Source organism: Panthera uncia, assembly GCF_023721935.1.
Source record: "Panthera uncia isolate 11264 chromosome A3 unlocalized genomic scaffold, Puncia_PCG_1.0 HiC_scaffold_11, whole genome shotgun sequence".
Lineage (NCBI taxonomy): Eukaryota > Metazoa > Chordata > Mammalia > Carnivora > Felidae > Panthera > Panthera uncia.
Genome location: NW_026057578.1, coordinates 29,568,431 through 29,589,133, shown reverse-complemented (window position 1 = coordinate 29,589,133; position 20,703 = coordinate 29,568,431). Strand labels below are relative to the sequence as shown.

Sequence of the window (20,703 nt, the reverse complement as noted above, 5' to 3'; positions counted from 1 at the left end):
GTGTCGGGCTCTGGGCTGATGGCTCAGAGCCTGGAGCCTGCTTCCCATTCTGTGTCTCCCTCTCTCTCTGCCCCTCCCCCATTCATGCTCTGTCTCTCTCTGTCTCAAAAATAAATAAATGTTAGGAGGCAAGGGCACTTCATGCTATTATAGCACCTAGCCCCCAAAGAAGTATGCACGAGTGGTATTTTAGGCCTGGGAATAGTTGACAAAAGTTTGGCTGGGGTGAGGCCTTATGCCTAAGCCAGAGAGAGGTCTTAGGGGAAGTTCTGTTTGGGATATTTGACAGCAGCACCCCCTTCTGGTCATTTCCCAGCTCTGCACAAAGCTGAAAGCACTCTCCCTTCTTTGAACCCAGGCCCCCTCCACTACTCCTCCATTGGGGTCCTCTCCTGTGAGGTACCATCAGGCTCTGGCTTCACCTGAAGCATAAATGCTTTATTGTCGCCTTAGGGTTCTCAGGCAGGTGGGTCAGCTGCATGTCATGGGTGGGCAGGAAATGTCCCAATGGCACATTGAGTTGATGACAGAGCCACGATCAGCTCTTAGTGCCTCTTCTGTCCACCCTGCAGCTCCCCAAGTCCCACTGCGCTTGGGTAGCTGGGATAGGGTGCAAGTGGGTCATTCATAGGCTGCCCTAGGGGCCTTCTCAGATGAGTCATTTGTCCTGAAGGAAGCCCCCGCATGTTCCCCCACTCCTCTCATAAGTGCCTTCAGCCTGTATCCTCCTCATTAGCCTGCTGAGAAAGTTTTAAAATTAACAGTCACACTTGGATGGGTGGTGCCACGCCCGGGGAGGTCCTATACTCCTGTGACTCTCGTGCCAGTCCCCAGCCATTTTTCTGTGGCATGGGGCTGCTCTGCCCAGCTCCCTGTGTAGGCTGAGCCCATCAATCCACGCACGCGGCCCTTCAGGCCAAAGCTCTGCACATCCTCCTTCCTCCTGCTGCCCCTCCTGCAGCGGCCCTGCTCCGCCTCTCCCGGCTGCCTTCACACCTCCCCCCCCCCCCCCCCCCCCCCCCCCCCAGTTCAGGCCAGGGCTCGGTCTTCTGGTGCATTCTGCCTTCGGGGTGACGTGTTCCCTGTGGGCGCACCGGCTTACAAACCTCTTCTGATTCCTTGACCTCAGCCCTTGGCAGGGCTCTGCAGCCTTCCAGTCAGCGGACCTGGGCCCAATTCCAAAGCCAGAGTCTGTCCCCACCCATCCTGCGACCTCATCTCCCCAGGCGGGAGGGTGGGGGAAGAGGCGCGACTTCAGAACCAGCAGCTCCATCCACTAGAGCCGACCCCACGACCACAAGAGGGCGGGGCCTGGCACTGGGGAACTGGTCCTCGCGCACGCCCTCAGTTGGAAAGAAAGTCGATGGCGGCGCGCACGGAGCGATTGGTGCTGACGTCGACGGCGGTGACCTTAATCTCGGTGTCGCCAAACTGCATGGCGGCGCGGATCTCGCGGCGGCCGGAGGACGCACCGTCGTAGGGCTCTAGCTCCAGGCTGAGCGCGCCGCACTTGCGCACGCCGGGGTCTGTGATGAAGCGCGCGTCCTCGGCGGCGCAGCAGTACAGGTTGATGAGCACGCGCCGCTGGCCCGGGCGCGCCGGGCAGTAGCTGCGCCGCACCTCCTCGCCCAGGGCCACCGACTGCTCGGCGGCCACGAAGCGCTCGAAGACGTCGGTGCACCAGCGGCGGCCATCGCGGACCAGCAGTTTCTCGGGCGGGTGGCGCCCAGCCACGAATCGGTTGAGCACGCCTACGCCGTAGGTGAGCGGTGAGCGGCGCACCCGCACCACGCCCGGCGCCTGCCCGAACAGCACCGCGCCCTTGAGGATGGTGAGGCCCACGTCGTGCGGGACCACCACGCGCAGGCCGCGGGCGCCCAGCGCCGCCTGCACCGCGTGCTGCAGCACAGCCGACTCGGCAAAGCCGCCCACCAGGAACAGCAGCTTCACGCCCTGCACCTCGGGCCGTGCCAGCAGCGCCTCTGCGGGAGGGGGCGGGAGGAGAGGATGGAAAGGGAGGTGACACAGAGCACCAGCCTCTGAGGCCGCCGCGGTGCGGCCTCGGGCACCTCCCCTCCACCATCCTGCATCCTGCTGGCAACTAGAAGCTAGCCATCTCACCCTAAAACGGTAGACGGGTTCTGAGGAAGAAAAACCGAGTTTTCACTGAGTGCTCCAGGCAGCCTTCACGGGCTCTGCTTCCCTGACACTCTACCCCCCCTTTCCTCCTCCTCCATGTCCTGGAGGGCAAAGAGATAAGGATACGCATTTACAGTGCCTGCTGCCCACTGTGGGCGCATCTCTAGTACTTCAGCTCTTCAAGTCCCTATGATAACAGTTTTGGGAACCCGGTGCTATCACTCCGTTTTATGAATGAGGAAACTGAGGCACCAGAGGGTCTTTCACTTGGAGAGGCTGTACACATCATCCCTCCTAGCTCTTAATACCCACCACACTGTGTCCTCCGGTTGTCCCAGATGATTCTGGGTCTCATTCCGGTGTTTGGATGTGTGGAGGGTCCGGGCACTAATAAGGAGTGGTCATTCTTGCGTCTGAGTGTGAATGTGGGGGTTAGTGGAGGACCCAAGCTTCGTACTCACCTATGTGCTGGATGATCCCACTGACCGTGGGCTGAAAGAGCTCGTTCATGGCCTCACAAGTCATCCTGAGCATCCCCTGTGAGGACCACTTCACGAAGTTCACGCTGTTGGTGAAGGGGGCACAGGCTCATGGGCTGGGGTCTGGAGCTCTACCCCTGCTCCAGGCCTTCTGTGCACTGGGCACTGACTGCATGTTGTGTCCTTCCACCCCACTCCCTCAGGAGCTTTTTAGCCGTCTGCCTGCTCCAGTTCCAGGCATGAAGTCCCAGGAGAGGAGCCTCCAGGCAGAGGAGCGAAGGCGCCTGGCCCGCATGGTGTGTGTGGCTGTGGGGGTGCGGGGAGGCGCAAAATGTAGGCCCTTTCCCTGGGGGCTGAAGATTCTCTTGCCACGGACCGGGCCTGAGGATTCTAGCTGGGGTGCTTAGGCTCCTCCCCTGACTCCAGCTGGTAAGACATGTACACAGGGCAGATTGGGCAGACCTCCCACTGTCCTCTGGGGCCCACATCCTCCCTTGCAGGGGCGTCCGGCATCCGCAAACCCTGCTTGAGTCCTTGGTCCCCGGGCCCACCTGCTCCGGCGCAGGGCTGTCTCCACGTTGTGGCCTCGCTGCTTGCGGTAGAAGTCAATGAAGGAGAAAGGCAGCGAGATGTTGAGTGCCCCTGCACGGTGTGGGCCTGCCGTGCGTTTGCGGGCCTCGAAGGCGATGGTCAGATCCACCCAGGCTGCCGGGCGTTGCCTTTTGAAGGTGGCGATGAAGTCTTCTCCAAAGATGCGGCCCAGCAGCTCCTCAAAAGCCAGGTCCACGCCCACCGCGCCATAGGGGCCGCCTGAGACCCGGCAGGGAGTGAAGGGGGCGTCAGCGCAGACTCAGCCGCCAGGGGGCATTGGCGGGGCCTGGGCGCTCTGGGCACCAAGGGTGCTGCCTGGCTACTCACCAGATGCCTTGTAGAGTTCCTTTAGGGTGCCATGCGGCTGCTCCAGCTGGTGCACGGTCAGGTCCACCGTGCCTCCCCCGCAGTCTGCCACCACGTAGCGGTCTCCTGCGGCGGCGAGCGTGAGCACACACTCCTGGCTTGCTTTGCACCCTCAGCTCTGCGCCCCTTCCAGGTTCACCCAGCCCCCAGCCCTGCCCCAGTCGCTAGCCTTGCCTGCGGGGAGGATGGGGGTGGGGTGGCTGTAAGGGACTTCAGGTGCTTGAACCTTACGCCAATGGGTACGGGCGTAAGGTTTTGGAGGAAAATGTTTCCAGTGCTCTGCAACTCCATCCGCGGAGAATCTCCAGAAGTGGGAGTTAGGGGCGCGGCTGAGTGGGTTGGGGGTGCAGGTAACCATGAGACTGCCAGGTTAGGTGCAGCTAATGGAGGAGGAGGGTCTGCGTTTCTAAGGTCTGAACCCCACTTCGCAAATGTTCCCATGCCCCCAATCAGTATATGATGACCCGCAGGGCTCAAGAAACACCCGTCCACCCCCACCCCCACCTGCTTGCATCTCTGCCCACAGCTCTCCGACGCCGGACTCCACCAGGAACGTGCGGCTGTGGCGGGACCGGCGCAGCTGCTCGCGGGCTGGGGGTTGAGGGACAGCAGGACAGTGGGGTTAGAAGGAGGTGCCTCAGCTACCACACTCGACCCCATCCTCCCACCAGCACCCTCCATGAGCATCTGGAGCAGCCAGTTCTTCTGAAACTCCTGCTCTACTCCTAAGTAGGAGAAGGCAATGCTGAACCTCAAAGGATCCAGAAAACCCGATGCGGTAATCTCAGGTGCTGTGACCAACAGCTGAGGGGAAGGAAGTATTTCTGGCCTCAGGACATTCCCTTAGCGTAGGTGGGCTAGGGCCACTGCAAAAGAGGGGTTAGGAGAGCTTGGAGGAGCTGTGTGTGTGTGGGGGGGGGGATCTTGGGGGATCCAGGGGAGCCTGGGACTTGGGATTTCTCCTAGTCATGGGAGGTGGCATCTGGGAGAGTGACTAAGACTGACCATAGCTGTCTCAGTGCACGGCCCTGGCACTGGAGTTTGAGCTTGGTAGCAGCAGCTCAGGGCTGTTGTGGGGGAGGGAGAAGATAGCTGATGTGCCAGGACGGGAGAAGCTGCTGATTCAGTGGCTGTTTAAGAGAAAACTGAAGACCACCTTTGGCTCAGAGTAGGGGCTGATTTCTTCCTTTCTCACCTGAGCACCTCCCCTCAGGGCAGGTTGTGTCCCCCTACCCTCAGATTCAGGACTGGGATGGAGTCCTACCCTGCTCAGACAGTGCTCCCCCAGGACAAGGTGAAATCTCTATCCTCAGATTGGGCTCCCCCAGGTCAGGGCTGCACCTCCTTCCTCAGACTGAATTCCACCAGAGATGTGGCTGGGGGAGGGGGGGTGTCCTCTTCGTGTGGGACATGGCTGAGTGCCTGGCCTCAGTGACCCTCTGACCCTCCCAGGGCAAATGTAATACCACCAGTCAGTGCCCCCAAGTGCAGCTCACCCTGCCGGAAGCTGGAATCGATGGAGCGGCGCTCACCCAGGCGTCCACTGCCTGGAGCCCGGCTGCTTAGGTCCACGAGCTGGTGTAGACGCAGCTTGCGGCAATAGACAGAGGCAGCCTCTGGCTCCAGGGCGATGAGTAGTTGGTCTGCATCCTCCCTCGACACCAGGCCAGCCTGGGAATAGGTGGTGGGCGGGGCCAGGGACCTCCATGGGCCAAGTGTCATACCTAAGATGGCACCTCAGGGCAGGCAACCAGGGCCTTTGGGGCTCCCACCTCCTCCCCGTCACACCTCACCCATGCTAGGCCTCCCAGGCCCCTCCAAGCTGCCCAAATTTGGAGCTGCCTCACGGCTACCCTGTGACCAGGCTGGGGAGGGCCATGGCCATGGCCAAGAATACCATGGGGTTGCCCAGCAGGAAGAGACCCTAGGCAGTGAAAACCGAGAGCATCTGGGACGTGCCCCTCTAAGCTGCCCAGGCTGTAGCAAGGTCCCCTTCACAGGTGCAGGGCTGGCCAGCTGAGCACTGGTTGAGGCTGTAAACCTAGACTCTAGCACAGTATGTATGGGGTGTAATGGCCAGACCACCAATCAGAGGAGGTGGTATGGGGGGGGCGGTCACCTTTGGCTCACTGAGCCCTTTTCCTTCACCAGGCTGGTGTCAGATAATAGCCACAGGCCTCCCCACTCCCAGGAGAACTCTGTTCCCCAGAGAATCAGATATAGGCATCAAGAGACTCTCAACAGTGAAATTCCAGGCGCCAGGAGGGGCCAGTTGTGAGGAGAAAAACACTTGGGATCTGTTACTTCCTATATTGGGACAGGGGATCCCTGTGGGAAGTACTTTATGGTTTTGTGGGGTTCCCTGGATTCTGACCAGGTGGGGGTTGGGGACGGGTGGGTATCGAGACTTCCTGCCCAGGGCCAGCCCTTCCTGAGCTGGCAGCCAGGAACAGTGTGGGAGGAAGCAGAGTGGATAAACCAGCAGGGGGCACTAGGGTGGGGGGTGTTTATTCTGGCTGGGCACAGCCTTGCTTTCATCCTGGTCTCTGTGGGGTGGGGGAATGCCCACCACCTCAGGGTTAGCTCCTTCCAGGGACAAGTGTAGGCACCTGCAGACCTGGCACCTGGGGCATGCCTGGCCCACAGGAGCATGGGGGGTTGAGGGTTCTGGTATCTTCCAAGGGGTGCACAGGCAAACCTTTTGGAGGTCCTTGGGTGTCCCCCAAGGCCCCAGGGGGAGGACCAAGCAATGAGTTTTGCTCTGAGAGGCTGTGCTCCCCTCTTTCCCCACCCCATCTTCCTGGAGGTGGGGGAACCTGAGTTGTGCACTCAGGTTCCCCCAGTCTCCAGACCTTTGGGCATCTCTTATGGTAGGAAGCCCAGGAAGCATTGACCCAAATCACCTCCCTTCATAGTTTCGTAGTCCTGTCTCCCCTACTCCAGAGCTTACAGTGGCTGGGGCATGGTGGTGGAGCCCCTGAAAATACCGGAGCTGGCTGCCCAGCTACGGTGTGTTAGCTGCTACTGGCTCCCAGCTGCCCCCCCCCCCCCTTCTCTAGAGAACTGCCCTCAGCTGAATGGAAACCACCTCACTTGGAAAGGTTTCCCCCTCACTTCCAGCAACCAACAACAGACCAATATGGATATACAAAAAAGCGGGCCCCCTTGCCTTCCTGTGGTCAACTGCTGGGTACAGTTCTCCCTCCAGTGCTCTTCATGGGATTGGGCTGAGGCTAGACTCCAGTTGAGACCACATTCCTGCTCGGCTCTTTCTCTTGGCCCATTTCCCTCACTCCTCTTTCTCCCAAGAGCCCTTCTCCAATACACCACATGCATAGGACCCATCTTGGGCTCTGCTAGGAAACCCGACCTAAGACGCTGGCTAAGCTGGCCTGGGCCATGCCTCTCGTCCCTCTGCTCTCTGTTCCTGCAGGCTCACACCCTCTCCTGGTGGCGACAACCTTCCAAAATGCCCAGCAGGGGAAGGCCAGAGGTCTTTGTACACAGTGACCAGTCCCAAGAGTGGTGGGTAAATGAGAATCTGGGGCCATCCCTAGAGCCCTCCAGAGCTATGCCCACTGGTCTGCCTTGCACATCCTCACCAGGTAGGCAGCCTCACGCATGAACTGCTTGGCAGGCTGTTTCCAGATGGCAGGCACCGTCAACACCCAGCGCACGGTGTCCTTCTCTGGCAGCGATGGGCACTGCTCCCTCAGCTCCTGGAGCAGGAGGGGGCAATGAGAGGTAGGCTGGCTTGGGTTGCAGGGGTGGGAGGTGTCTTCAGCCTTCTATGGGAGCTGGAGGGACTAATCAGGCCTCAGGAAGGACTTCCCAGCTGAGTTGGAAGAATTCCTAACACCTCCTCCCCCAACACCCGTATGGCCCATGCAGGCTCTATCAGATAGGAAGGCAGGGGCTGGCGAAAATGACTTCTGACCTCTAACGGATGGGCTGACAGGAAAAGATGGACCTGGCGGGGGTCCCTGCCCCGGTGGGCAGGGATGGGGCCACAGCACACCTGAAGGGCATGCTCCTTGAAGAAGCGTAGGGCATGGGCGAACACCTCCAGGGCAGGCATTTTCTTTCCGTTTACAGCCTCTAGCTGGGTCTTCAGGGTGAGATCCTGGCAGGAACATAGGCGATTCTGCAGGAGGCCATAGCTCTACCCCCATTTCCTGACAAACTCTCTCTGAAAATCACGCCATTTCCTGGTGCTTCCCCTCCGAAGTGTGGGCTCAGCTGGGCTCTCCTGCTAATCCAGGAGAACACCAGTTCTGTCCCCAGCCCTCTCATTAGCCCCGCCCTCCTCTAATCCCGGCCTCACCCCTTAGCCCCTCCTCCACTTTGACTCCCAAGCCCCCTCAGCCTCTCCTCACCTTTTACCTTTGCTCACCCTCCTTGAGCCCTGCCCTTTCCCCTCCTGCCCCCGCCTCCCTGGCTGGAGTGTCCCAAGCCAGAATGTGCCTTACAGTGGCGCTGTGGATCTTCATCTTGAACTTCTCGAAATAGAGCCAGTCCCGCGCCTCCTCAGGGTCCAGATCATGGTAGTAATCGCGGGCAGTGTAGCCAAAGCTGTGAAAGGCGCCCTCCGGGGTCAACAGCAGGCAGGTGGGGGTCTTCTGGTGGGCCACTCCTGGGTCCCCGCCCTCCCATTTCCTGTGGGGGCACAGGACTGTCAGTGTTGTCAGCGAAACCCTCCCTTCCTGAGGTTGGGTACCCGCTCTGGAATCAGCTGTGTGACCTTGGGCAGGCCACCTAGCCTTCCTGAGCAGCAGTCTTCCTACGTGTAATATGGAGATAATAATAGTACCTACCTCTTAGAGTTCTCCTGAAGACAGTGCTTGGCATCCACTCAAATCTCCATAAAATGCTGCTCATGGGATCCTTTCTATCCATGGGGCCACAGGACCTATCAACATTCTCAGCTCCTGCTTCCTCCATGAGGTACACCATTGGCCTTCGCCTCCCTCCTTAAGCAGCAGCAGGCCATCATCCACCTGCCTGGGTCTGGCCTCCTGACGTATCTCCTGAGGACTCTAGCAGAGGCTTTCTCCCAGCCAGATGGTGTGCCCTCCTCTAGGCTGTCTTCCACTGCCAAGCTTCTTCAAAGCATTTGTGATCATTCCTATCTGACCCACTTCAACAGCTACACCCCAGTTGACTGCACCTCCAGCAAGATCCCCAAACCTGAATGAGATTCCAAGCCTCCCTATCTGCAGGCACCATGTGGATCTCCACCCAGAACTCCTGGTCTAGTTCACTGGTCTGGCAACTTGTTTCTCCCCTTCCTCTAACTTCTCTGATGCCCTGAACCCTCTAGGCCAAGCTTGTCCCCTGCAGCCTTTAGGGGAGAGAACTGGGAATCCAGGCAGAAGGCACAGCATGTGGAGAGGTGTGAAAGCGCAGGGATAACCAGCTATAGGCTGGCTCAAAATGCAGAAGGAGAAAATACAGGAATGTTAAGGTCAGCTAGGGAAGAGCATCAAATGCCACATCTGAATTCTTTTGGTGGGCTTTAAGTAGAAGAATGAAGAATCATGACCACATTTGCTTTTAGAAAAGTCACCGGTTGATCTTTGTGGTAGCAGCAGCAGTGACCACCATTCAGTCGCTGGTATGTAGCCTTTTGTTCGCACCCAGGAGCTTCGCACTCAGGAGCTACACACCCTCGAGGTGGCTAGCCAGGAGACAGTTGCCCAGATCAAGGCTCACATAGACTTGTTGGGGGGGCCATGCTCCAAGGAGATCAAATCGTGCTCCTGACAGGCACACCCCTAGAAGATGAAGCTATCAGGGCCTGTGTGGGGTGGAGGCTCTGACCACTCTGGGGGAACCATCCACATGCTTGGAGGTGAAGTCCATGGTTCTCTGGGCCATGCTGGGAAAGTAAGGGGGCAGACTCCCAAAGTGGCCAAACAGGAGAAAAAGAAGACAGGCCAGGCCAAGCAGTGGATGCAGTAAAACTGGTGCTTTGTTAATGTCGTGCCCACCATTGTCAAAAGAAGGGCCCCAATGCCAACTCTTAAGTCCTTTGTAATCCTGGCTTTCTCTAATAAAGCTACTTAGTGAGTCAAAAAAGAAAGAAAGAGAAGAAGAGAAGAGAAGAGAAAAGAGAAGAGAAGAGAAGAGAAGAGAAGAGAAGAGAAAAGAAAAGGAAAGGAAGAGAAGAGAAGAGAAAAAGAAAAAAGAAAGGTCACTGGTCCCCACATGGCAACAGATGGAGGGGAGGAAAAATGGAGAAGGAAAACCAGAGACGAGGATTTTGCAACCATCCAGGTGAGAGTGGGTGGGGCTGAACTTAGGGGTTGTGGCTGTGGAGAGAAGTGGCTGGGTGTTCCAGAGATACTAGAGAGGTAGAAGTGATAGGGCTTGGTGACTGGTAGAGTGGGGAGGGTTTGGGAAGAAGCCAAGATGTCCCCCAATTACTTCCTGTGACTGTCTCGTCCACAGGACTGAGACACTGTCCTTTCTTGTGTCCTCTGCCCCAACATAGGGTCCAGCATGGTCTCAACGGTGTGCACTGACAAACATGCCAGCTGGGATGTCCTGCAGCCCCTTGAGGGCTGTAAGTGCCCAGAGCCATTGTGGCCTAAATGTGGATGTGGGTGGAGCAGAGAAAGGGGAAGGGCAGTTCATGCTCATGCAGGTCAAGTTCCTTGTATCTTTGGGGAAGTAACCCTTATGTTTGTTTCTCCATCCACCCCGCCATCTACCCTTCTGGGCCCTGGGGAAGCCCCTTTGCTCCCTCATCCCAATCTGGGTTGGAGCTTTGGGGTCTTCTAGAAGGGCCTTCCACCTACTGGCCGCAGCTTCCCTAAGACATAAAGGATCAGGGTCTTGAGGCCTGGAGGGGAGTATCAAATGTGTTGTTCAAACAAAACTCAACTATATCAGGATGTATTTTTTTTTTTGAACATCTCTTTCATAACAGCTGTGTAACTTGTCAACTCAGCCCTCTGATCCTTCATGTCCCTGTCCTTCACCTGAGGTGTTGAACCTAGGAATCTGCCTGTAGGAGTCTACTGCGCAGAAATCCCAGCACAGGTTTTCAAGGAAGGACATTCATTGCAGCACTTCGTGTAATAGTGAAAAATTAGAGGACAAGAAACCTCCTAAAACTATCAGTAGAAAAGTGGACAAATTATGTCTGTACTCCGCAGCTGTTAAAAGAAATTGTGGCTTCAGCAGGAGCCTATATAAGAACAGACCTGTCAACCAAGATGCATGCCCAGAGCCCAAGGGAGCCAGGAGGCCGCCTTGTTTTTGTTTGGCTGGTTCATTTTTCTTTTTCCTTTTTTAAGAAAAAATAAAGCAGGTGGATTTGAAAAAAAAAAAAAAAAAGAAAGAAATTGTGGCTTTATGTGTTGACACAAAACATCTACAAAATAATGTTGAAAGCTTAAAGTAAGGCAAGTTGTATGATATCCCATTTTTATTTTAAATTCTTTCTTTAGTGTTTATTTATTTTTGAAAGAGAGACAGAGTGTGAGTGGCGGAGGGGCAGAGAGAGAGGGAGACACAGAATCTGAAGCAGGCTCCAGGCTCTGAGCTGTCAGCACAGAGCCCAACCTGGAGCTCGAACTCATGGACCACGAGATCATGACCTGAGCCAAAGTTGGATGCTTAACCGAATGAGCCACCAGACACCCCTCCCACTTTTATTTTACAGACACATATATGTGCATATATGCCTGTGTGCATTTGTGTACAAGCCCAGAAAGGCATTTGTGTATTTAACTGTAACATTTTTTAAAATTAAAAATGAAGCCCAGGGGCTCCTGGGTGGCTCAGTTGGTTAAACATCAGATTCTTGATTTCAGCTCAGGTCATGATCTCACGGTTCATAGGTTCGAGACTCATGCTGGGCTCTGTGCTGACAGCATGGAGCCTGCATGGGATTCTGTCTTCCTCTCTCTCTCTCTCTCTCCCTCCCTTGCTTGCACTCCTCTCTCTCAAAATAAATAAGTAAACTTAAAAAAAAAAAACGAAACCCAATATTTCTATTGGGTGTTTCTCTGATTGAGGATGGGGCCCAGGCCTAGGACCCATCCTCTAACTTTCTGCCCCCACAGGAAGCCCCAAGCTAGGGATGGAGGGAGCTCTGGAGAGACCCCATGTCTCTTCAGTGACAGTCTTTCTGAGACCAGGCCCATCCCAGGGAGTGAGGACCCCCCGCCCCAATCTCCCAGCTCAGCCACCCTCACCTCATCATGTGGATGGCTTCAGGATCACTGGCAAAGCTGAAGGCATAGCCACTGGAGGTGGTGCCAAAGTCAATGGCCACCACCACAGAGAAGGGAGCATGCTGGGGGGCTCGGGCCTCGGGCTTCTGTGAGGACAAGATCCAGAGTCAGGCAGCAGCCCAAGGGCCCGACTGACTGCCTGCCGAAGCCCCTCCTCTCCCCTGGCTGTGGTCCAGACTGGCCCCGGCTCCAGCCACCTGCCCCAAATCCCCTCCCCTAACCTAGCCTCCAGGCTAAGCCCTGGAACTGCAACTGCTCAGAAGCCCAAGGCCTCTCAGGTCACCCTCTGCAGCTTGTGGCATAAGCTCTTGCTTTCCTCTTTCGGTTCTCTGTCCACCTTCTGCCTGGCTGGCCTGAGCCCCACCCCCATCTCACAGCACCGCACAGCCCCGGCCCAGCTGAGAGCAATCTCGCTCTTCTGGGCAGCTTCAGTAACACACAGACCTGTGTATATTTGACCCCCTAGATCTTTGTGTCCACAGTGACACGACCAGATTCTGTCAGTTTTGTGGCAGAGAAGAAAGGCCTGTGCACGTGCCCAGAGCGGCTCTGCCTTCTCCCAGGCCAGGCCTGGGCTCCCTAAGAACAAGGGGGTCTCCAGGCTGCATCACTAGGTGAGGCCATCCTGGGTGGGGTGCCCCAGGGAGTTTGGGAGAAGGTTATATCCTGGATACTTCAAGCTAGTAGTTTCCAAACTAACGTTTAGCAATATGTGTCTTCTCTTCCCCAGATATACCACTACATGTCAGAAGTCTCCTTGCCCTAGGCAGGCTATGGTCTACGGGTGTCACCCCAGAGTGGTGCTATCTGGGTGTTAGTTACATTGGGTTCACCTTAGTAGACTGTTACCCCTAGAGTCCAAGGTCACCTAAGGCTAACTCTTCTGGGGGGGACATGACTGGAGAATGCAAGGGCAAGATCCAGGCAGCACCCCCAGCCCAACCCAGGCCCTGCTAAGGCTCTGGTAGACACCAGGCCTTGCTTTCTGGAGTGTGACCTGCCTCCATACCACCCAGGCCACCCACCACCAGGATCCCTGTTCCCGGGCTTACTGGAGACTGCGAGGGTGTGAGGGGGGCAATGCCACAGCTTTCCTGGGTCCTTGGGGAGCCGGGCGGGCTGGGCACGGGGGACCGCTCGGGGCTAGAGCCTGCAAAGAGAGGGTAAGTTACTCTGGCACACCATCAGGTTAGGAGCTGGTGGCTGGGCACTGGGAGGTTCTCCATCAGTCCTTGCTGGGCTGAGGCAAGGGGCACCCTGCTGCGGAAGGGGAAATAGTTGGGGAGGGAAGGAAGGACAAGACCGAGGCAGGCAGGGGAGGACTGAGGGCATGTTATCGATTTGAGGTGACCCATCCCTGGAGGGTGACCCATGCCTCACCTGAGGACTCCTTGTCTCCCCCAGCATCCCTAAGACACAGCAGGTGAGGGGAGAGATAGAGAAGAATTATGGGGACTGGGGGAGACTGAGTCTAGAGACAGAAGGGCAGGAGAGATGGGTGAGTGGGCTCCTGGGGCAGGGTGAGGGTGGAGGGCAGAGAAACCAGAAGAGGTGGGGAACTGCAGACAGAACTGAGCAGCAGGAGGGGCTGCTCCCCTCCCCACTAGAGTTTGGCCACATGGTTCTAATCAGGACCCGAGGGAGTCACCCTCCCTCTCCCCCTCCCTCCACCAAGGGCCAAGGATAGGCCCAGCTGGCTCTGTGGTGAGGATCAAGAAGGCGAATCGTGCTTCCCCCAGCCCAGCTCTGAGCTGAGGCATGTCCACAACACTAGGAAGTTGGATTTTGAGCCTCCCTTCCCTACAACACATGGAAACCTGGAGCCAGCATCTAGGGGCAGGAGGTCCCACTGAAACCCTCTCTCAGGCCCAGCACTGAGCTGGACCTTTGCTGGGAGGAAACAGCAGCTCCAGAAGGCAGCCCAAAGCCTGGCTTGGAGGATCAGGCAGTTTAGGGGCCTGCCTGGCTGGAAATCCCCTAGGTGTGGGCTGGTGGCTCATCACCACCCCACTGGGCGTTGCTAAGGCCCCTACCAGCAGTGCTGGGCTGCCCTGAGATTCATGTGTGGGGACAGGGAGGCTGGCCCAGGAGGCTGATGGGGTCTTGCATGAAGACCCGTGGACACGTCAACTGGTCTGGCTTGCTTTAGGCCAGGTCCTGTATTCCTTCAGTAGCTACCCTGCTGTGTGCCCTGATAGGTCCCAGCTCTTGCTGGCCTTGGGATACCCTGGGAACATGTACATACAGGGGATTCTAGGAAGTGCCTGGACAGGGCCAGAGTCTGTCTTGAGGTGCTGGAGGGGCAGGGTTATGGTGGTCAGTGTCCCAGGGCTCCTTTTTCTAAGCGGCCAGTACGGGCCTGGGCCCTGCCACCAGCTCCAGCTTGAGGGGCCAAGTTGCTGTGGCTTGGGCCTGGGAAGGGAGGCAGGAAGGAAGGCCCAGCCCACCAGGTCTTTGTTAATGGACTTCCTGAGGAGTGGCCCTCCTGACTTCTGGCCTCCCACCCCTGCAGAGAGCCCAGAGCCTGCTCCCAGACCAGGCCAGAGGCAGATGAAGGTGTACACGCGCAGAATTCTGTGCATGCAGACCACCTGCCAATATATACACTCTCATACAAGGCCTTGCACACAGACTTACCCTCAGGCAGACAGACACAGACACACAGAGACACACAGACACAGACACAGACACACACAGACACACACACTCACACTCATACCAGGTCCTGTGTACACAGACCCTGCCCAAGACATGCAAACGAATTCAGTCCTGTGCACACAGACCCGCTGTGCACACACTCACAGACACACACTCACATACACAGTCCTGTAAGCACCAACCCTTCCTGCACAAACACACTGTCTCAAGAACCTCGTCTGGGAGAGTTGCCCATGTGCAGGCTGGGGGTGGGTCTCAGTGTCAGGATGAGAGGGGTGGTGGGTCAGGGCACAGGCTGGGGGAGGGAGGAGAGTCTTACCAATGTACAGCCCTTGCAGGCCCATCTCTGGGACAGCCAGCATCTCTGCAGGCCCTGTGACTGTCAACAGGAACAGACAAACAGAATGGCATTTATTTGTTCCTTTGTTCCCTTATTGAAAGCTTATTTATTTTAGTTATTTACTTTTGGCTAGAGTCCTTTGAAGCGAATCCCAGACATCACGTTGTCTCACCTATAAATTCTTCAATACGTCGCTCCAACAGATAAAGACTCCACAAACGTCGTTGCAACATCCTCATCATGTGTGACAATATTAACAGCAATTCCTTAGGCTCGGCTAACATTCAGTCCCACAGTGCCAGCTTGTCTCCAAAATGTCTTAACATTTGCTTTGTTGGAATCAGGATGCTCCTAAATGTTTTCGAGTGCCCACTCTGTGCCAGGTGTTAGCAGACATTAGCGACCCAGAGAGACACTGTTCCCGCCCTGGAGGCCTACAGGCTGGTGGGGAAACTGATTACAGTAGGATAATCACCGAAGTGAATTTGAGATTACAAATGATGCTGTCAAGGTCACAGCTGGATACAAACCAAGCAGAAAGGCTTGGTAAGGCTGGAGAGAGAGGCTGGGCTGGGCTGGGCTGATCCTCTAGGCAGACCCTCCAGGACCCTATTTTAGATTTGGTTTTATATGATGGGGAACAGCAAATCTTGAAAGGTTTGAAGTAGCTGAGCAGAATTGGGGGCATGACTAAATCTGCATTTTAAAAAGTCCCTTGGCTGTATGGAGAGTGCAGATTGCAGCAGGCAGTTTGGAAGCAGAAGCCCTATGGGGGCACCAGGCGACAGATGATGGTGGTAGCTATGTGTCTTGAGACAAGTCGAGTTCTGAAGTTAGAGAGACCAACAGCGCTGATAGAAGATGGCTGGATTGGATATTGGGGATTAGGACGAAGATGTCAAGGGTGACATTGTCCGATTCGAGCTAGGGGATGGACAGTGAGATGGAGAATACCGGAGAAGGGCAGACTGGCAGGGGAAAGGGGCAGAGTTCTAGGTGCAGTATTGAAACTTCCCAGAGAACAGACCAAGGAGCCAGATGGTGTATGATGCAGAGGTCAGAGAGAAAGCTGAGGGGGAGATGCACATTTGGGAGTCATGTCAAGGGAGGCCTGGCAGGGAGTAGTGGGGGAAGAGTAGGGAGAACCAGCACTGAAAGGCTGGCTGGAGGAAGGTGTGCTGCTGGAGAAGACTGGATGCTTGCTATAGTCCCATGAAGATCTCGGATCTAAGAGAAGTACGCGAAGCTAGATGCCTTTAGAGGTTATTAGGGGAGCCTTGCAACACCTGTTCTAGTGGCCCAAGGCCATCATTTCAGCAGAATGAAAGAGATGGGGTAGAAGTCAAGTGAGCCTGGGCAAGGAGCGAGCAGAGGGTAAGAGAATGCAGTGAGCACTTCCAAGAAGCATGGCTGAGGTCAGGGGCTGGTGTGAGGGCAGTAGCTGGAGGAACAGAAAGCCTGAGGACGGGAAGATGTGCTTTCATTTTCTTTTCTAAGATGGGAGCAACCTGAGTTTGTGTCTGGGGGCCAGGCTAGAAGCAGCAGCACCAGAGCCCCCTGGGAGCTGTTAGAAATGCACAACCTCAGGCCCCGCTCAAGACCTGTTGAGTCAGAACTTGCATTTTAACAAGATCTGTGCACATGAAAGTTTGAGAAGTGCTGCTTAACGTGTTCCTGGGCCGATCTTCAGATAACCTGTGCTAAAGTCCTCAGCTGTGGGCCTGGCAGCCCCCCTAAACAAAGGTGAGGCTACTCAGAGCCCCCTCCCTCTCTGTAGCCAGTGGCCTGATCAGGAAGTTTTGCTAACAGAATGCAGGTGAGCGCAGAGCTGGGCACCACCACACGCATGCACACATATGCACAGCACGCACCCTTGCTCACACACAGTTTACACAGCCCAGCCCCATTGTGGACGGACACTCAGACATGTCCAGGATACTCCTGCATGGCCAGCACCATAGACATTTCCAGACACATGCAATCCTGCTGTCAGCGGAGGCGCACAGTTGGATGCCCAGGAGTGAGAATCTCGGGAAAGACAGGGGCTGCTTTGGGGCACTCAGAGCAGCAGAGTGATGCTAAGAAACAGGAAGGCAAATAGTGCACATGGGTGTGGACCTTGAGAGCCAGGACAGGGGCTGAGTGCAGGGAGAGGGAGTGGTGTGCTGGAGGTGAGCCTCCCCAGCCATGAGAGCTGATTCTGCATCTCTCTCCAACTCTGCATTCACGGACATCACATGGGTTAACTTGAAATTAGCCATGGTACAAGTATTTACACCAAGGAAATTGGCAAACACCATAGATTGGGTTTTTCTCCCTCTGAGAGAGTTGACAGTATTGACCACAGCACACCCTGTGGATTGAGGCCACAAGGGGGAAGCTGACAGCCCTGTCTGTGCATTGTTTCGATTCTTGAGCAAAAAAAACTTATTGAGCATTTGTTTGCATCAGGCTCTGTGCTAAGTGGTTGAATGAATGAATGAATGGATTTTCTGGATGAAGGCTCTATTGTATTTAGAGGAGAATCAATCTAGAGCTACCAGGAAAAGAAGACTCAGGAGTCATCCCTCTAAGCTGGATTCCATGTCCAAACTGTGTGCCTACAGTCCTCCCAGCTATCTGAAGCTGGTCCAGTTATCTCCTGTCTCTGAGCATGTGGACACGGATCGTGCCTACACTGGGGTCTCAGGGACGGCAAGGGTTTACGATTGCACCTGGCCAGAGTGCATCATGTCACCTCTCTGTGCTTCAGTGTCTTTCCCGTAAAATGGGGTATGCAGGGGGCTTGTTAAGACCTACAAGTCCAGATAAGGAAGGTGGTTGATAAGGGCAGGAACTTGGACAGATGTGAGCAGTTCTTCTTCTTTTTTTAATGTTTATTTATTTTTGAGAGAGAGAGCGGGGGACGGGCAGAGAGAGAGGGAGACACAGAATCTGAAGCAGGCTCCAGACTCTGAGCTGTCAGCACAGATTCTGATGTGGGGCTTGAACTCACAAACAGTGAGATCATGACCTGAGCCAAAGTTGGATGCTCAACAGACAGCCACCCAGGAGCCCCATATGTGAGCAGTTATTCTTATCCTTCATGATGTGGATTCTGAATTTTCTCTGTTAGAAGTTTTTGGTCTTATTGAGACTTTTATTCTAATCATTCTGAGTTCTTTGGTGGGGGGGGAGGACCTGAATCAATCTGTGTTAAAGAAGGGGGATCCTGCCAATTCCTTGAGAGTTGGAGGTAGAAGGGCCTGGTGGCCCCATATGTCTTTGCGACATCCCCCATCATGCATATGCCCCCAGAAACACTTAAGGACAGTATTGGTTTCTCAAAGCTACGACTGGGACAGAATCCACAGCTGGAAAGGGGGCAAAGTAGATCCTCACCGCAGGGGCCGACTAATTTCAGACTGGGGATGCTTATGGGTTTGAACATAACCGGGTGGGGCAGTTTGATTTACACAGAAAGTAATGTCATTTCCTGGCTACAAGCACAGGCTAAACTCTGGCCCCAGCTTGACCCCTACCCTACCCACAGACAGACGCTTAACCTTCCCATGGAGTGACCCCTAGCCCTTGGATTCATATTGATCTCTAATCTTCAGCTTCACACTGACCCCTGGCCCTGACTTCTACCCAATAGGTATGACCTATTAGTCACTGGGGACCATGACAGGGTGTGGCTGAGTAGAGACTCAAAACGGGAGACTCCCATTCCAGAGTGCTTCCTGGACTCACAAAAGCCTAGAACTGGCCTGATGGAGAGAATTTTCCAGAGATCTCTTCCTGGGGAGGGGACATTAAGGCTGGGTACTTATGCCCCCAAAGTGTACTCAGGGTGTGTGGTGTTGCTGGATTTCAGGGCTCCACACATACCTGTCCTCTGCCTATGAGGACAAAGAGCCCACCCTGATCTTTACAGTTCCTCTCCATCCCCTGCAGGCAGGGACTGCCTGGACCCTGCCTTTCCCATCCACTGTTTTCTGCTCAACATCCTGCCAGCCCTTTAATGGGATGGGATTCTGTCAGCAGGCAGAGAGGCCACAGGCATTTCTCCCAAGCCACAGGTTGGGCCAACCAGGGCCAAGGGACAGATCAGAAATGGCACCCAAAGAGCTGCTCCAGTCTGTCTCTAGAGAGGAGCCCTCTGGGAGAGGGACCAGTAGGAGGCTGTGGGGTAGGGAGGTTGCCTCCTCCAGTGCTGAGGCAGGGGGTGCCATAAATGGTCTCCCATGGCCCCTCCCTGTCCTCAACTTTTCTTTCCATACATCCTGCCCCACCCCCTTTGGGTCCTCACCATGGGGGCTTCCAGTTCACAAACAACCTCTGTTCCACAGAGCCCAAGGCTTAAAGCCCCTCCCATCCTCTGCCCACCAGGCCCCCATCACCTCCCTTACCTTCTGGGGCTCTAAAGCTGTGCTTGCTCTCACATCGAGGCCATATTTTAGAGCTCCCTCCCTCCCAGTCTCTCTCCCCACAACACAAGCCTGCTTTACAGACTGGCTCCATTGCCCCTACAGGGAGCCCAGACCCCACCCCACCTGCTCCCGCCCCTCCCCCTGGGCCCCCCCGCCCCCCAGCTGGCCTGTGGAGAGAATCCAGAGGTCCCTGGTCAGGAGGCCATCCCAGTCTGGAACTGTGGCATCCTGGTCACTGCCACTCTCGAGCTTCTCAGACCATAGGCCCTAAGACCCTCCTCTCCCACCAGGTGACCTCCCTCCCCCAAACACACACACACACACACACACACACACACACACACACACACTCAACCCCCAGGTCTCCACGTCTGACCTAGGCATTGTGTTCTCCACAAACTGGCTTACCGGAGAAGACCCCAGCCCCACTCCAGTCCCCCAGCCCCACCCCCACCGCGGCACAGGGGTCTCCCCAGCCCCCCACACTCCGCAGTGCGTGTGTGGGGTCTCGGAGCCTGGATGTGAATACAAGGTCGCCGCTCCAACTGCTTTTCTGAACCCGCAGCCCCAATGGCGAGAACGCCTTGCAGGATCTGTCCCCAGCCCAACCCGCCAGGGTTAGGAAGTTTTTTTTTTGGGGGGGGGGTCGGTTCTCAGCCTACAGCCCGGGACAGACAGGACCGCACAGCTCGCCGCCTTTCTCCTCTCTGGGAGACCCCCGCCCAGAACTCACCTCCACCCTCCCGACAGTTCGACCTGGGTTCGGCCGCCTCGATCCCGGGTCCGCAGCCCCTGGTCGTACCCGCCGCGGCAGCCACAGCCCTCGACGTGCGCCCAGCCCGCGCCTCAGGCTCGCCCCGCGCCGCCCACCCCGCCCGCGGCCCCCTCCCCCAGGCCGGATGGTCGCGCGCTCCCGGCCCAGATGTGCGAGGCCGGGGCGGGGCCTGGCTGCGCGGGCCTCTCGGAGGGGCCCAGCCCGGCCCCGCGTCCCAGCCCCTCCTAGCGCCCCTCCTGCGCCCCGTCGCTGCGCCTCCCCCCTCCGCCCCGCCGGCAGCCTGGGGGGTGGGAGGGGGCGAAGTGTGAGAAGGGGAGGTGGAAGGAGGGAAGAGGAATTCCAGACGCCTCGTTGGCCTCCTGCGGCCGAGGGGCTCCCCCTCCTCGCCCCTACAGGCCCACCTCAGGGGCTCAGTTTAGGCCAGCCCAACTCCAGAGCCTCGCTGCTGGTGAGGGAGGGCCCTGGCCCAGACTCCTTACAGTCCCCAGTCCATCCCACTTTCTAACCCCCTCCCATCCCTAGCCAGGTCTCCAAGGGTCAGAGAGAAAAGGCTGAATCGAAGGTGAGGTCAGCCCCTCGGGCCCCAGCCTGGGGCCCAGCTCTGTCCTTGAGGCCTGGGGTGTTGAGGAAGGGTTCTCATTGCTGGCAAGGGGATTACTGGGAACTCACCCTGTCTCTGCAAAGAGCACCCAGCCCCTTT

General features: G+C 56.4%; 1 protein-coding gene and 1 pseudogene across 1 annotated transcript; one reads left to right on the top strand and one right to left on the bottom strand.

Annotated features, from left to right (window-relative positions):
* Nucleotides 1–1,046: 1,046 nt before the first annotated feature.
* On the bottom strand, nucleotides 1,047–20,121 carry HSPA12B (heat shock protein family A (Hsp70) member 12B). Its single transcript, XM_049650054.1, has 13 exons — nucleotides 19,962–20,121; nucleotides 14,796–14,855; nucleotides 12,871–12,968; nucleotides 11,780–11,904; nucleotides 8,045–8,231; nucleotides 7,594–7,698; nucleotides 7,178–7,294; nucleotides 5,072–5,246; nucleotides 4,080–4,166; nucleotides 3,537–3,641; nucleotides 3,170–3,428; nucleotides 2,601–2,704; nucleotides 1,047–1,982 (listed from the first exon to the last, which is right to left on the bottom strand). The coding sequence occupies exons 2-13, from the start codon at nucleotides 14,836–14,838 to the stop codon at nucleotides 1,345–1,347; spliced, it is 2,043 nt and encodes a 680-aa protein (XP_049506011.1). The 5' UTR covers nucleotides 14,839–14,855; nucleotides 19,962–20,121; the 3' UTR covers nucleotides 1,047–1,344.
* LOC125936037 (FAU ubiquitin-like and ribosomal protein S30) lies at nucleotides 8,800–11,785 on the top strand (annotated as a pseudogene).
* Nucleotides 20,122–20,703: the final 582 nt, after the last annotated feature.